The sequence below is a fragment of the Ahaetulla prasina genome, chromosome 1 (genome assembly GCF_028640845.1).
Source record: "Ahaetulla prasina isolate Xishuangbanna chromosome 1, ASM2864084v1, whole genome shotgun sequence".
In the NCBI taxonomy this organism is placed as follows: Eukaryota; Metazoa; Chordata; class Lepidosauria; order Squamata; family Colubridae; genus Ahaetulla; species Ahaetulla prasina.
The window spans coordinates 104,636,690-104,653,564 of record NC_080539.1 but is presented as its reverse complement, the minus strand read 5'-3'; the positions used below and the strand labels follow the sequence as shown (position 1 = coordinate 104,653,564).

At 37.3% G+C, this 16,875-nt stretch overlaps 2 protein-coding genes across 4 annotated transcripts in view; one reads left to right on the top strand and one right to left on the bottom strand.

Moving 5' to 3' along the window:
• Positions 1 to 7,460, bottom strand: part of HBS1L (HBS1 like translational GTPase) — a 51,983-nt gene extending 44,523 nt beyond the window's left edge. For 2 of the 3 annotated variants that reach the window (XM_058171412.1, XM_058171420.1), the window contains exons 1-3: positions 7,257 to 7,460; positions 4,823 to 4,888; positions 3,300 to 3,428 (exon numbers count right to left, since the gene is read on the bottom strand). In XM_058171412.1, the coding sequence (XP_058027395.1) occupies positions 3,300 to 3,428; positions 4,823 to 4,888; positions 7,257 to 7,299 (238 nt within the window). In that variant the 5' untranslated portion in view covers positions 7,300 to 7,460. The remainder of the gene's footprint in view (positions 1 to 3,299; positions 3,429 to 4,822; positions 4,889 to 7,256) is intronic. The other variant, XM_058171430.1, reaches the window with a different exon arrangement.
• Positions 7,461 to 8,664: 1,204 nt separating this feature from the next.
• On the top strand, positions 8,665 to 13,595 carry LOC131193132 (trafficking protein particle complex subunit 2-like). Its single transcript, XM_058173055.1, is given in 4 exon segments — positions 8,665 to 8,724; positions 12,941 to 13,078; positions 13,411 to 13,477; positions 13,480 to 13,595. Coding segments are annotated over 4 exon segments (381 nt in total).
• Positions 13,596 to 16,875: the final 3,280 nt, after the last annotated feature.

Below are 16,875 nucleotides of genomic sequence, written 5' to 3'. Positions count from 1 at the left end.
GCTGGCTGGATAACTTTGGCCCAATCATTCGTGTTATATAATGTGATCTGATGTGGAAATTAGGAGGCAGGCATATTAACTATGTTCATTGCCTTGAGATGATAAAGACACATATATTAAAAAGTATATTTAAAAGGTGGGCTAAAACTATAATAATCAACTTCTTAGTGGCTCTGGGTTTTGGGACCTCCTAGTTCTGGGGACCATCCATCCCTTGTTCTGTTCCAATATAAGATATAATGTAACATAGCATAATATAACATAACATAATTCAGCATAATAATATAATATTAGACTATTATTTCTGCACCAGAGACTAATTCCTTGTCTGTCTAACCACACTTGACCAAATAAAGTATTCTATTCTTATTCTTTTCTATACATACCATATTAAATATTATATTAAAAACCAAAAGTAAATGATGTTATCAAACAAGAAAAAAGTATTGGAAAAAAAGGTAGTCAGGAGGAAACCAAGATAAAAGTGCAAACAGAAAAAAAGTATAGAAAATAGAAATAGAATGACTTCTGGCTTTCTTTGATACAGATATCGATTAAAAAATAGATTAAACCTCAAAACCAAATTTTCATTTCTTTCAGCTTCTCACAAATACTCTAAGAGTAGTTTTTCAATTGAAAACAAATTCGGATTGAAAAATCTTTTGAAACTGTTTTCACATATGATAATAGTATCAAGACTTTTATATATACAAAGTTAAAAGGACTTACAAATACCTAAAAAGAAAAAAAATGGATGGTAAAGTTGATAGAATTTGAAGAGATGGCAAAATTGGCAGCTTTGATGAAAGATTGTTCAGTTATCCTGGGCAAAACCTGTGTTCAACTTGAGGACTTCCTGTTCAAAGAACAAATGGCAGCCATGGCAGGAGCATCTTTGTATAGCTGCATTTGTGTGCCAATTGCACCTGTTCCTGGCCTGGGAGCCCTGATCACATGTTTTGGTCTTCTTCCAAAAGGATTCCTGCAATATGGTCTTCATGGGGCTGCCTTTGAAAGTATTTGGAAGCTTCAGCTTGTAAAAAATGCAGCAGTGTGGAGTTATAAGTGCATATCATTGGCATATGCAGCACCTAGTGCATAATTTTATTCATTTTAAATATAAGTTTCTACAGACAAAAACACGGCCATAGGCTTACTTGTTCAATTTTGACCCAAGTATCGTCCACATACCTATACCAGTGAGTGGGTGGAAATCCTGTGAAAGTGTTTAGGGCTTTGGTTTCTATTTCTTCCATGTAGAGATTGGCCACAATGTGACATGGAATCTACATGGAAAAAATAGAAATAGAAACCAAAGCCCTAAACACTTTCACAGGATTTCCACCCACTCACTGGTATAGGTATGTGGACGATACTTGGGTCCAAATTAAAACACGGGAAGTGGAAGCCTTCATAAAACACATCAACTCGGTGGACAAATACATTAAGGTCACAGAGGAAGATGTTAAGGAAAACAGTCTGGCTTTCCTGGACTGGACTGTGCAGTGCACATTAAGGAACACAGAAACCTTAACACTGAAGTTTACAGAAAACCTACACACAGAGATCAGTATTTGTATTTTGATTCTCACCACTCTCTGGAACACAAAATAGGAATGATCAGAACCTTACCTTACCACTGGGCTGAAAGTTTACCTACCAGTAAAAGGGGGGGGGAGGGGGAGAACTAAAACACATCAAGGAATCCCTTAGAACTTGTGGTTATCCTAACTGGGCCTTCATCAAATAAAAAGAAGACCCAGCAAAAACTGGAGGATTTTCAACCAACACAATGTACATGTACACTTTAAACCCAAGAATAATAAAGCAGAAGTTTGTTCACCCCAAGGATAAAATATCCAGGCACAAACTGAGCAATATGATATGCAAAACAATGCAGTGAAACATATGCACATCTGTACATTGGTGAAACAAAACAAGCGCATGGCACAACATGGAAGATCAAACCATCAGAACAAAATTCAGCTGTCCATCTGCATTTGACAAAGTTCACTCTTTTGAAGACAGCAAAGTTCACATTTTGGATAGAAAGGACCATTGGTTTGAAAGAGGGGTAAAAGAATCCATCTATGTTAGAATTGAACACCCCTCCCTCAACAGATGGGAAGGAATAAAACATCCCCTGTCTTCAATTTACAACACAGCCCTTGCAGCAGTTCCAAGAAGATTCCGCAACCAATTGCATCCTGATTCAGGTGTCCTTGAGAGCCCCAAGTGGCCTCAGCAGCTCTCAGAGTGCTAGCAACCAGATGACTGCAAAGAAGTACAATTCTTTCATCCCTCCCACCATCCTATCAGAACCTATCCTTCCATCCTCCCATCCAGTCTCAGCTGTTAGTACCCATCCTTCCATCCCTGTCATCAGAACTGATGAAGCTTCTTGGATGCAAAGCAAAACAATTTCTTCTTCATCAAGGAAAAATCAGTCCAGTTGTCTTTTGAAGAAAAAAAGCAGAGATACAATCATCCATGACCTGGATGACTGTGAATCTTCACATGCACTCTGCTCCATAAACTCCACCAGCTGCCAATCCACTTCTGATTTTAATTCAAAGTGCTGGTAGTCAACTTTGAAGATGGATTACTTGTGGGACTATCTCTCCACAATTGTAGGTATCCATTCTGTAAGATCCACTAGGAGAGGCATGCTCCAGGTTCCATCCATCAGAAGTGTCTTCAAACTGGATCCATGAAAATATTTTTTTCTGTCACCATACTCAACCAGTGAAATATCAGTCACCTTGTGATCAAACTTATCCCAACCCACTGACCTTTAGCAAGGCTTTGAAGACCTGGTTTTGACATCAAGCTTGAGGCCATGGAGGTATGGGATACCCATTGGATGGCTATATTAATTCTTGTGATGGGTTGGTTTCTGGCTGGTATAAAGTACAAATTACAGATACTCTAGTGGCAGTGGAACTATTAGCCCCTTTATAGAAACTGTAAAATTCTTAAAATCATACATTTACATCAGACTAGCTTCTGAGTAATTTCTGAGTATTTTTCACTGGGAATTATTGAAATGATATGACCTAACAAGGTAGATTAAAGGGGTGTGATATCAAGTCTCCTTGCCCCATCTGTCTGTCTGTCCACCTTCTACCATAGTTTGCTTAGTGTTAGAAGTTTTACACAGATTTTAAGTTGTTGCATCGGTTCTTTCAAATGCAGATGTCACCAAGTATACTGAAAAGCAAGTATTTCTTAAACCAATAAACAGAGAACACAATGTACATACATTAAATAAAGGAAAGTAGTTATTATTTGTATAATACCTTTTTCAAGTCCAGTCAGCTGGTGACTGGAGATAAAATTGCTATGTTCAGAGTCTTCATAATCATGTTCCTCTAAAGGTTCTGCAGAGATTGAAGTATTATCTCGTTTTGAATAAATAAACTGAGCAGCTACAATAAAATAAGAACAGAGCAAGGATCATCTAGGTGAAATGTCCATAATTAATTTGCCTTTCTAGTCTTAAACTTTTGATATCTACAAATATTTATTATCAGTTCACAATAGATATTTTTGCAAATCTGATTCTAATTTCTATAGTTTTATTCTTGGCCAGTTGTTTAATTATGAGGCTGCAACAGTTTGCCTTTTAAATGTTTCATAGAATTAAATTTTTTCATTACAGATGATGAAAGAGTATTTGTTCTTAGCATAAACATGTGGTATTAATAATCCCTAAAGTCATTTTAAATACATCCTTTAATTATATATGAAGTCTCATTATTTCTATTCCTTTTGCTCTGACTGAGTGGGTATAAGAAGATATATACGTGATATTAGACTTTAGATATAGATGGGAAATTCAGACTTGAGCAGTAGTATTCTTCAAGTAAGCTGATTTTACCAGATAACAACTCCAAACCAATTCCTAAAGTACTCATAAGTAAATAAGCTGTACTAGGATTTTTGCCTCCATTCATTATTCCATTCTTATCAGACTGTATGCCAAGTTATTTTTTATACATCTATCCATCTTTATCCTACTAAAACTCTACCACTCTAAAATGTCTGTTTAACTGGGCAAAAATAGTACATCATTGGGAAAACTTTTTCAATCAAGATACTTCCAATGAATTAATTTATAGAAAGAGTTCAAAATCCAGGATTCGGGACTTTTATGAAATTGTAATTTGGAAAATTTTATAAACATTTTATGTCATAAAAATTACAATAAAGCATTTTATGACATAATGAAAAATGCCATAACATTTCCTGTGAAACTTCTAATATTTGATGCGTTATACAGTTCAACATGGACTAGTTTCAAGGCAGATACATCTTTAAGTACTTGCCTGAATTTTTAAGAACTTTTCAAATATATTATAAGTTCTGCCATGTTGAAGATATTGAGCAACCTAATAAGGAATTATCTCTGAAACAATGACCCAACAGGTCACTCTAGTTCAGAGTTCCCCAATCTTTCTGGGTTAGTGGCCTGGAGGGGGGATGGGGCAGGTGCCTTTATGCAAGCATGTGCACGTACAAATGGGGCTGCAAGTGTGCACAGGACACAAAAGGTTATATAAGCACACACAATGCTTGCAGTGCTAGCGCCTGCGCAACGCTCGTAATGCTAGCGCAAGTGGAGGGTGCACGTGTGCACTGTCCAGCCACTCACACGACCAGATGGCCAATAGGCCGTGGCCCGGTAGTGGGCTGTGGCCCACAGGTTGGGGACTCCTGCTCTAGTTCATTCCAGTTCCCACACTACATAGAGGTAGCCTAAAGCTACATCAACTGTGCAAACCTACACCATAAAACAATAATGGCAAAATGTAATGCAAACCTGTTGATGGTGAGATGCAGTAATCATCTTCTACAGACTGCCCATAAAGGTCATCATCTTCAAAATCTGAAGTGCAAAAACAAAACCAACTTTCTCATAACTGTAATTATGAATAATAGTCTTATTTTATTCTAGCAAGCATCAGGATACATTGTAATTAAATAGCATTTCTATTTGAGTCATTTTAAATATATGCATTAAAGACAATTTAATTCCTGAAACTTCTTTTATTTACATCTTCTTCAGAAATATCTGAAAAAACCTAATAGATTAGTTTTTTTCAGATATTTCCTATTCCAATACATTTAGAACTTATAACACGCCCATAGAAAACAATAAAAAATAAGTACCAAATTCTGCAAGAAATGTTTCAGATATTTTTAGCATTTTTCATTTTTCCAATATAGTTTCACTCTGTTTAAAACAACAGATCAGGTCAATTCAAGTGCTTTATTTCACAAGCAAAAACCTTTTTCTCTACCTGATAGTTGCAACTAGGAAACAGACATAGTGGCAGAGGGTACCTGTTTTATCTAGGCATCCATGCTGCATGTACAGAAGATATTCCTTCTGTTGTATCTGGTATACCAAAAGTTCTCCTTAATTTCAGAGGGCATTCAAGGAGAAATTAAATTCAAGTAAGCAATTTCTTGATAGCAATCTTTAAAGCCAATGTAATACCATCACTTGTAATAATCTAATAGGAGCATAATACTTCAGTTTAAAAAATTATTACTTATTTTCTCAGTCTGTATGGAACTATTACATTCCTGAACTTGGGATCAGGATTTAAAATATTGTTCTCTTACATTTATGTTGAAATAAAATAGTGTAGATAAAAGAATCATAATAGAATAACACCAGGGATGAAATAACAATGATGTCAAAAATAAGATCTGTGGGTGGACCAAATCCTTTTTGTTGGTGACATGATTTTAACCCAGTATTAAGTACATATTTAATACAGGCGGCCTGCACTGGCTGCCGGTAGCTTTCCGGGTGCAATTCAAGGTGCTGGTTATCACCTTTAAAGCGCTCCATGGCTTAACAGGGGTATTTGCGAGACCGCCTTCTGCCACCGATTGCCTCCCAACGACCTGTGCGCTCCCACAGAGCGGGCCTCCTCAGGGTGCCATCGACCAAACAATGAAGGTTGGCGGCCCCCAGGGGAAGGGCCTTCTCTGTGGCGGCACCAGCCCTATGGAACGAGTTACCTCCGGGGTTACGCCAACTCCCTGACCTCCGGGCCTTCAAGCATGAACTAAAGACTTTATTATTTCACCGAGCGGGACTAGCCTAAGAATGTATTTTAGCGAAATTTTAATGGGTTTTTAATCGGTCTTCAACCGTTTTAGTGATTCGGCCACTAAATATTTGTTTTTAAATTGTTTTTTAAATAGTGTTTATTTATTATATTTATATCATAGTGTTATGTGTATTTTAATATTGGCTGTACACCGCCCTGAGTCCTTCGGGAGATGGTGCGGTATAAAAATGTAATTATAAATTATAAATATTTAAAAATCTGAAAAGGCACACGTGCAATTCACTGGACAAGATTTAGAAAAAAAGTTTAACATTCTGATTTAAATCTCCAATTCAATATACGCTTGCCTATGAATCCAAAACCTGCTTTAGATGCAGGCATATGAAGTTTCTTAAATGTATCATAAGGTGTGACCAATTTGAACGAGCTAAATGTTTAACAGGGGACACTCAAACAGAAGCAAAACCTTATTATTACATCAGGTTTGCTCACTCCAGTGTTGCCTTTTCAAGATGTTATCTCCGCTTCCTTTCCAACACAGGCAACCAAAGTCCTCCCCCTACGCTGTGAGATAACACAATCACATCCACACACGACCCTCCGCCCCCATCCTTTTCTTTTCTTTTTTTTGGTTGCTTCTAGCATTCATGCATCAAAGGCATCCCACGGGGAAACTCCGGGGAAATGTCGAGTTGTTTTTAAACACCGTACTTTGTTGACGTCCATTATCACACGGAAAGGAAGCAGCTGTCAGATTGAGCAACGGAGGGGACCATTCCGTCGGGCTTCAAAATCACCGGGCCTTTCCGTGCACAAGACGGTCTTTTGGGGACAAGTAAAAACGGGAGGAAAGCCACCTTTTTTCCGAATTAGCACTTATCCACGTAAGCCGGCCTAGTTGATAACAAGCAGCCCCTCCCTTCGGGTTCAAGAGCCGGACCTGCTTTGGCTCCTGGCCGTTTCCCGCTCTCTCTTCCCCCCCATACACGCGCTGTCTCCCCCCCACACACACACACACACCGGGAGAAGCCAGGCTGACCGTTAGTGATGTCACTAACGCTCCTCGCACCGGCTTTGGAAGGCAGGTCGGAGTCCTCTCGGGAGGAAAAGGGGCGCTTCGAAAGGAGGGCAAAAAGAAGTTCTCACAAAGACAGCAACTCGCTCTACCTTCGTCGTAGTTGTAGCCACGGACGTTTCTGTGCCGGGCCATGGCGGGCGAGGTGAGGAAGATCTGAGGTAGAAAACAAGAGAGGCGAAGCCTCCGAAACCCCTCCTCAAACTTGGGTACCGTAGCAACCCCGGGCCGCCATATTGTTGACTTGGGCCTACTACCACCGCGCCCCGCCTTCAGCTCCGTCGGCCTTTCTGCGCCTGCGCTGACCCCTCCCTTGCCTTCCCCGACTGCGCATGTGTGACCTCGTTCCTTTTTTTTTTTTTTTCCCTCCTGCCCCCCTCCCCTTAACGATTGTCAACTCACTGACTAGCCGCTAGGGGAAGCCGGGTGTTGTAGTGCCCCCTTTCGGCCAGGCGTCGTTCTCTAGTTTGCCTCGGGTCACTGGCGTTGTGTGGTGGTGTTGCGACCACGATTCTCGAGCGCCATACTACGCAATTGCTTTGTTCGTCGGAGGGTTTGGATGTTTTTTGGGGTGCCCCCCCCAAAGAAAATCATTAGGTTTTCAGCTGGATAGCTGCCAATTCTGCCTTCATGCATCTGAGAGTCCAGATTAAAGAGTGCTGCTGTGCCCAATTTAAGATTCAGCTTGGGAAAAAAAGTGTGTTGTAAGCTTCAAAGGTTCAGGAGCACCATTTTCTACAGGGGTAGCCTTCTCTCCAATTTTTTTTTCTGGTAGGAATTGCTTGTGAGCGTGTGCCTTCGATACAGGTAGTCCTTGACTTACAATAGTTGATCATTCAAGGGTGCGAGGGCACTGAAAAAAATGACTTACTACCGTTTTTCATACTTATGACCATTGTGGCATCTTCGTGATCACATGATCAAGAGTCAGATAGTAAGAGCGACAACATTTAGATATATACTGCTTCACATCCCTCACATCCAGGACATAAACTGTTTCAACTCCTACCCTCAAAACGATGCTACAGAGCACTGCACACCAGAACAACTAGACAGAAGAACAGTTTTTTCCCCGAAGGCCATCACTCTGCTAAACAAAATAATTCCCTCAACACTGTCAAACTATTTACTAAATCTGCACTACTATTAATCTTCTCATCGTTCCCATCACCAATCTCTTTCCACTTATGACTGTATGACTGTAACTTTGTTGCTGGCAATCCTTATGATTTATATTGATATATTGACCATCAATTGTGTTGTAAATGTTGTACCTTGATGAACGTATCTTTTCTTTTATGTACACTGAGAGCATCTGCACCAAGACAAATTCCTTGTGTGTCCAATCACACTTGGCCAATCAAAAAAAAATTCTATTCTATTCACAGTGTTTCACAGCCCTCTCTAAGCGGTTTACAGAGTCAGCATATTACCCCCTCCCAACAATCTTTAAGTCCTCATTTTAGCAACCTCAGAAAGATGGAAGGTGTCAACGCTAGTATGGCTTCCAAAGCTGACAGAAGGCTTGAACCAGTTGAGAATCGACTGCAGGCAGCAGAAGTAGTCTGCAGTACTGCATTCTAACCACTGTGCCACAGTGGCTCCTATGCTTGGCAACTGACTCATATTTATGACGGTTGCAATGTCCCAGGGTCATGTGGTCACCTTTTGAGACCTTCTGATAAGCAAAGTCAATGGGGAAGCCAGATTCACTTAACAACTGTTACAGGTACTCCTCGATTTACAACAGTTCATTTAGTGAAGCTACAACGTCACAACAACCATTTTTCATACTTATGACCATTGCAGCATCCCCACGGTCATGCAACCAAGATTCAGATACTTGGCAACTGCTTCATATATATGACGGTTGCAGTATCCCCAGATCATGGGATCCCTTTTTGCAACCTTCTGACAAACAAAGTCAAGGGGGAACCCAGATTCACTTAACAACCTTCTTACTAACTTAATGACTGCAGTGATTCACTTAACAACTGTGACAATAAAAGTAAAAATGGGACAAAACTTAACAAATGTCTCACTTAGCAACATAAATTTTCAGTTCAATTAGAATAGAATAGAATAGAATAGAATAGAATAGAATAGAATAGAATAGAATAGAATAGAATAGAATAGAATATTTATTGGCCAAGTGTGATTGGACACACAAGGAATTTGTCTTGGTGCATATGCTCTCAGTGTACATTATGGTCATAAGTCGAGGACTACCTGTACTAAACAACTGCAGTGATTCACCTAACTGTGGCAAGAAAGGTCATAAAATGAGGCAAAATTCACTTAACAACTGTCTCGCCAAGAGAAATGGGCTCAATTATGGTCGTAAGTCGAGAACTACCTGTATCTAATTTCACAAGTTTTTCTATTCCTGCCAAGTATTTCTGATCACAGTTTAACAATTGTCTCATTGCATAGCACTGGGTATATCATTATTATCTAGCATCGTATTTCTGGCTATAGAATGGGATAATATATGATATAGTTCTTGGAAGGGAAAAAGAAGATGGTAAGATATCATGACTGTCATGCTAGAGACAATGTTAAGAACACAGTACTTTAATAAACTATTTCAGAGTTATAATTAAGGATTTCTTTCATTCACCACATCAAGTTACAAAGGACAATAGAACAAATCATATTATTTAAATTTATCTGTAATAAAAGTTTAATTGCTCATTATAAAACAAATATACCACCATTTAAAAACTAATCTGCTACCATACGTCAGATACATTCTTCATTTTATAAATCAACTTGAAACCCTATCTGATTGAAGGTCATGCCTGCAGTATGATGATTCTTTTATATCAACATCTTTGTCATTCTGACCTTTTCAAAATTATAATAATACCACAGAGTTGGGTGGATATTGAAAATATGCAAGCTCTTGATAATGAGGCACATTATCACAAACTTTAAGAGGAACTGTTTACCCCATGTTCTTCAAAAGACTTTTCAGGCATTTATGAAAATAGTACTCCTTTAGGAATCACCATACTTAATGTTTAGTATATGTGACAAAATAAACAGCCATGCTGTTATACATTATAAATGTTAGAATATATTTCACTACATTGTTTTTTGTGTAAAAAAAAAGTAAATTGTGAAATAGTTTCAGCTGGACAGCTTGCATAAGTCATTACATCTTATCCTTCTTCCTTGTCTCAGAGAAAAAGAATAATAATAGTCATTTGATGTAATCGCAGATTTTATGTTCCACATGAAGTTTCTCCAATGTTGGTTATGTTGCACCATTCCACTTTTAAGCTGTTTCTAAAATCTTGGAAATGAACTAGGATTGCGAATCAAAAAGTGAGGAAAGGAAAATACTATGCGTTCTTGTTTGTTTAAAATCTTGTTATTTCTGTACTGACTTTCTGGGCAAAATATTCTTCCTTGGGTTAATTTCACTCTAAAACCAAAATAACTGAAAGTTTTAATGTCACAGCAAAGTAAAAATAGTTGCTGCTACATTCTTATTCATTTAAAATATTTAGATAGGAAACTTTATTTTGATGAACAATTATGTATTTGAGATCTTTTTATATCAGTTTTATAGTGATATGCAGGTAGTCCTCAACTTACAACCATTTGTTCAGCGACTGAAGTTACAAAGGTACTGAACGAAGGGACTTACGACCTCTGTCCAAAGTTATAGCCATTGCAGGGCTATTCTGTCACATGATCAAAATGTGGGTATTTGATAGCCCCCCCTCCCACTTTTGACTGCAGAAGCACTGCAACTGCCCAACTGGCCTATGTCCCCTCAACCGTGCCCTTTGGCCTTGGGATGAGTCCTCAGCTAATAATTGGTAAAATTTGCTTAATGACAGTAACAGGGATTGCCAGGATTGCAGTTGCAGTCATGTGACATCTTGCTTTACGACTTCATCACTTAGCAGCTGAAATTCTAGGCCCAATTTTGGTTGTTAGAACCACCTATAGGCATTGACTGACATTTTTCCTGTGAATTTGGACACAAGAACTCTAATTTTGCAGGTGGGATACCACCTTATATAACGGTACTCACATTCATTCTATTGTCTCTGTCCATTTGTGGTTCTTGAAAAATCTTGACTGAGTGGCATCATACTATATACGAAAATAATGGACAAAAAATGTTTTCTGCCTGTATCAGCTGAAAGCAAAATCTATGGTAACAACTATGTACTCCAAAACTGTACTGTTGAAGGGATTCTATTCATAATGCAAAGAAATTGTGTTCAAAATTACACAGTCTTTTTTAACGATGTAGTATACATGTAGACCATTTGCTCATTTCTAGACTGCTGCTTCCTTTTTCCAGCTGTCATAATACATGAATGCAAACTCTCTATAATATATGTATATCTTAGTTTAAATCAGTCTACATTTCCATATGTTCCACTATCGTTGTGGGACATGACAACTATGTATACTTAAGAGTATATAGACGGATTTGGATGAACCTTAATTTCCTGCTGAGATGTGCTTTACTCATAGATAGATCAGATTGGAAATATGCTAGTTTGTAGAGTGAAATAACTATAAGAAAACAAAACAATAATAAATGTTAACTAATGATGCCTAAATTTACTTTCTCCTTTTTCTCTGCTAATCCCTTTTCTTTTTATGTTGTATCTTTTAGATTATAAATCCGTAGGCATGAACTGACTTCTTATAAGCTACTCTAGAAAGTTTTTTGGCCACAGGCCAGGGTAAAATACTTCAGACAATAATATATAAAAAAATGTTCACTATCCAGTAATGAAGAGACCAGGTACATTTTCTTAATTTGCACAATAAGATTACTTCACACAGATTAATATTAAAGCACTATGTTGCTTTATAATAAAGGCATAATGCATTTAAACATGTATTTCAGGATATGAAGATGAAATAAACTTTCATTCTGCAAATGGTTTTTTAGCTAAGTTTTTGTTGAAAGTGTTTTAAATCTTCTATTTACTAAAGTCAAAGTATGAAGGATTGTATCTCATCAGTCACACATAACCCACCATGTCTTACGTTGGCAGCGAAGAATAAAGAAACAATAGAGCTGTCTTTGTTTAAATATTTAATTGAGACACCTGGATGTAACCTAAAAAAAGGGAACTATATAGCTTTAAGTTGTCAGATATAGATGGATGAAGTAAAAGAACCATAAATAGGAAGCACTTTCAGTATTTTTTCATCAAAAACACATATATTGACAAAATACCCCTTAGCTGGGCAGCTACTATTAGATAAATGCTTATATTTAGGCTATATTATAATGCCATTGTGACCAAAGAGGTAAGAACTCCCCTTGTCTCCAGTATATTACATACATAAATAATTATTGTGGCAATTAGGCAAGCTTATCCTTCAATGTTTTTGGAATGAAAATGAGAAGCGATAATCATATATGTTGTACATAATAGCTAAAGAAAATCATACATTATTCTTAGTGTTACCCAAATGACTAACTCTCTTCATTGTGACATTTACTTCTGAATAAACATGAGTATAGCCAAGCTCCACTAAGGGTCCAATGCATTAAAGCTTTAGAATTTACTTTTTACATTAAACCTGTGGCTTTAGTTGTATTTTTGCCACAATTTCTCCAACAAATTCCTTGGATGTTGCTGGGTGGAAATGCACTTTATTGAATCCTGTCTTTGCTATCACACTTTTCTGGCATCAGTGGAGCCAGGTGACAGTAGAGCTTTGGAAAAGGATGGATTTTAAACATGTTGGGAAGCAAATACTCTGTAGGTCATCATGTGATTGAAAACAGAATTTCTCCCTGGTGGGTAAGTACACTCTATATGATGACCATTGCCATCAGTATCAATTTGTGACTCATGCTTGTCTTGATGAAAGTAGTATTGTAGATGAAAGCATGTGGTTAACAAATAATATATACCTGAAAAAAGTGACATTTTTCACACTTATGACCATTGCAGCATACCCATGGTATATGATTTACATTTGGATGCTTGACAACTGACTCACATTTATGATGATTGCAGTGCCCCGGGGTCATGTGATCACCTTTTGCAACTTTCTGACAAGCAAAGTCAATGGGGAAACCAGATTCACTTAACAATGGTGTACTAATTTAACAACAGCAGTGATTCACTTAACAAATGTGACAAGTCGTAAAATGAGGCAAAACTCACTTAACAAATTTCTCACTTAGCTACGTAAATTTTGGCCTCAATTGTTGTCATAAGTTGAGAACTACCTGTAGTTTGTCACTACAAGCATTATGAGATTTACATAATGCTTCATGATGTAAGACAAGAAGATGAAATCAAAAATTTCCTTACTAAATTTATGGTCTGGAGATAAAGTTTTCAATGGAGCACTGTTACGAAACTAATTCTCCAATTTCATCCACTATACTTGATAGAAAAATTTTGTGTCCTGGGAGGAAGCATCTTTGTTAATTATTCTGTCTATAAATAAATAATCAATTGAATGAAAAAAAACCACAAAACAGTTTAACCATGTATAAGAAGCAAGAAAACTTTTTAAAATCCAACAATTTCTTCATGAAAGCTGATCACTATTTTAGTTTAAAATTGTATTAAAAATAAAGGCCTTCAAAAACAGGTCTTTATTACAGGTACAAAAAATATATCAGCAGCAATCTGATATATTAAATAATTACAAAGAACACCTTCTTAGGCTTCCCAAAGAAGTAGGCAGCATTAAGAATTAGTTAACACTCAAATACTATGCTGGGATCTAAAATACTGACTGCATGAACCTGTCTAGTCACTGGATCTTGCTGAAAAGCCTTTCTACAGAGATCACTTCAGAAATGGTGGGGAGTATTCAGAACCAGACCCTGTTACACACAGTGTAATAGTACACTATTTCAGTACTGGAATAATCTATTTTTGTGTACTAGTTTCTTTGTCTTTATAAGGCAGATTACACCCATTTCCTTAATTGTAACAAATCATTACTGATCATTCTGAGGTTTTCTATCTTTCATGATATTACTGTGTGGTTTAGTTGTGCTCCTGTTTATTATAAATACAGGTAATCCTTGATTTATGACCACTTTTGAGCTCAAACTTTATATTGCTAAGTAAGACCGTTGTTGAGTGAATTTGCTTCATTTTATGACCTTTCTTGCTACATTTGTCAAGTGAATCACTGCAGTTGTTAAATTATTAACACGGTTGTTAAGTGAATCTGTCTTCCCCATTGACTTTGCTTGCCAGAAGGTTGCAAAAAGTGATCACGTGACCCTGGGACACTGCAATTATCATAAATGTGAGTCAGTTGTTAAGTGTCTGAATTTTGATCACATGACCACGGGGACGCTGCAATAGTCATAAGTATGAAAAATGGTCATAAGTCACTTTTCTCTGTGCCATTATAACTTCAAACAGTCCTAAATGAATTGTAATTCGAGGACTACCTGTACATTGTGAATCAATGCTTAGGCATATAATATTTTAATTTTCACACAAATAAAATGTCTTTCTTAAAAGTCAAAGAAGAAATAAATGTCAGACATTAAAGAAATAATTATTCTGCCACCAGTTAGATATTTTCAAAGCTGAAATCCTAAGGTGTACTCCCACTGAGCACAGCAAGACAAGATTTTGTATTCACATGTTCAGGACTGAGTCAATTATTCTGCTTAACTGCTGAAACCTTTTGATGTGAGAGTTTTTGTTGTTGTTGTTAAAAGATACGTTAAGTGTCAGCGATGAACAGGTTGACAAGACTCAACATTTTTAAACACTATTTACACACAGTCACCTTAAATCAGCAACACTGGAAGGAAAGTTACCTAATTTGGGGTAATGAATGGATAGAAGAGTAACACATTTGTTGCAGATCAGGATGCTACAGCTGTCAGCCTGCTCAAGGGATATGTACATACTGTATGGTTAGCTATAGTCTGCCACTGACTCACCTTTCAGGCACTTAATATTGTGAATAAAAAGTTTCTTCCTGTTAGAAAACTATGTTTGTAATCATCATCATATGGCAAATTGTACCCATAGGTAAGTATCAGGAACAACAACTTGAGCCCTACTAGAAATGCAGAGCTGTGTTCATTTTTATTTTTTCTCACAACAAAACCCTGGTTCTTTTATGACAGAAAATTTGCATATTTTATAGCACAGCATGCAAAACAGTTGGAAGTTCATGTGTCCTCAGCTGCAAGTGTTAATCCAATTGTCAACCGGGGAATTGCCAAGGAGTTACTGGCGGAACATTTGCTTTAGGTTCAAGAAAACACTGTTCAGTTCCAGATCCTGGTTTTGGAAACAGCCTCATTGATAAAAACTCATCAAAAGCAATGTTGTATTGCCATACACCACTGGCAAAATGTGTGAAAGCCAGCCGATGAGTCGATTTCATTTTGATTTATTGTTTAAAATTAAGCTCTGACCAGGATTCAGTTTTGCTGAGGGATTTCCTGTTGCCATTGTTCGATACATTAAATGCTTTTCTTCTTGAGACGGGAACATATTATGACTTCCAGAAAACAAATGGGAAACTGAAGATAGCTCTGCTAAAAATGTGGCTGAGTCCATGGCAGAATGAAGAGTGAGTGAGTGAATTGGCTCTTCACAGTTCCTCTCCTGAGGTGCAGAGGACTTAAGATCACTCAAAGCTACAGTAGCTACAGACAGTTGCTACTTGAGAGGCGACAGCAAGGCAGTGGTCTCCAGTGACTTTAGAGCTCTGGGAGATAAGAGAATGCCATCTTTGCTCAAACCACAGTTGGTGCCTTTCCACAGGGCACTGGGTTCTCACACTTCCTTTTCTAATCGCTTTCTGAATTTGCTTGTTAATTGCTTTTTAGCTATTACGAACCTTCGGAATGACAAGTTTTTATAGAACTGGGCAAGTCTCCTTCAATCCTTAATGAAAAACGTTTTAAATACAAGTTTAAACACTTTTTAAAGAATCTTTTGGTTTTTGAATAAACAGCAAAAGTGTGATTACAAGGTTGATTCTGAAAAGTTGCAAACAGACTAAATAAAGGTCTAGATCAATTTGAGATAAATTTTGAAATGAATTATAAGAATCCTTCCCACCAGAAAATGTTGTTTTGAATTCTTTTTTTTTTTTTAAAGGATGGGACTAGGTTGGACACTAGAGGAACTAGAAGGGATTAAAGATTACAAGTAAAAGCAAAGAACACTTACATTTGACTTACAAGTAGTCCACAACTTAACAATTGAGCCCAAACTTTATGTTGCTAAGTGAAACGTTTTTGCCCCATTTAATGACTTTTCTTGCAGCTGTTGTTAAGTGAACATTGCAATTGTTAAGTTAGTAACAAGGTTGTTAAGTGAATCTGGTTTTACCATTGACTTTGCTTGTCAAAAGGTTTCAAAACCTGATCACATGACCTCAGGACACTGCAACTGTCATAATATGAATCAGTTGCCAAGTGTCTGAAATTTGATCATGTAACTATGAGGGTACTGCAACAGTCATAAATGTGAAAAATGGTCATAAGTCACTTTTTCAGTGATGTTGTAACTTTGAATGGTCACTAAATGTACTGTTCTAAGTCAAGGACTACCACTACTAACACATGGAAGCAAGATACTTTACCATTGGGTATACAGAAGGATACTTGTCAACTTCGGACCCAGAAGTTAATTTTCAGCCATTAAAGATAAGCTGAATTAAAAGATGTTATGGAAGAGGAATAGATTTTAGCAGACAAGACTAGGAATGATC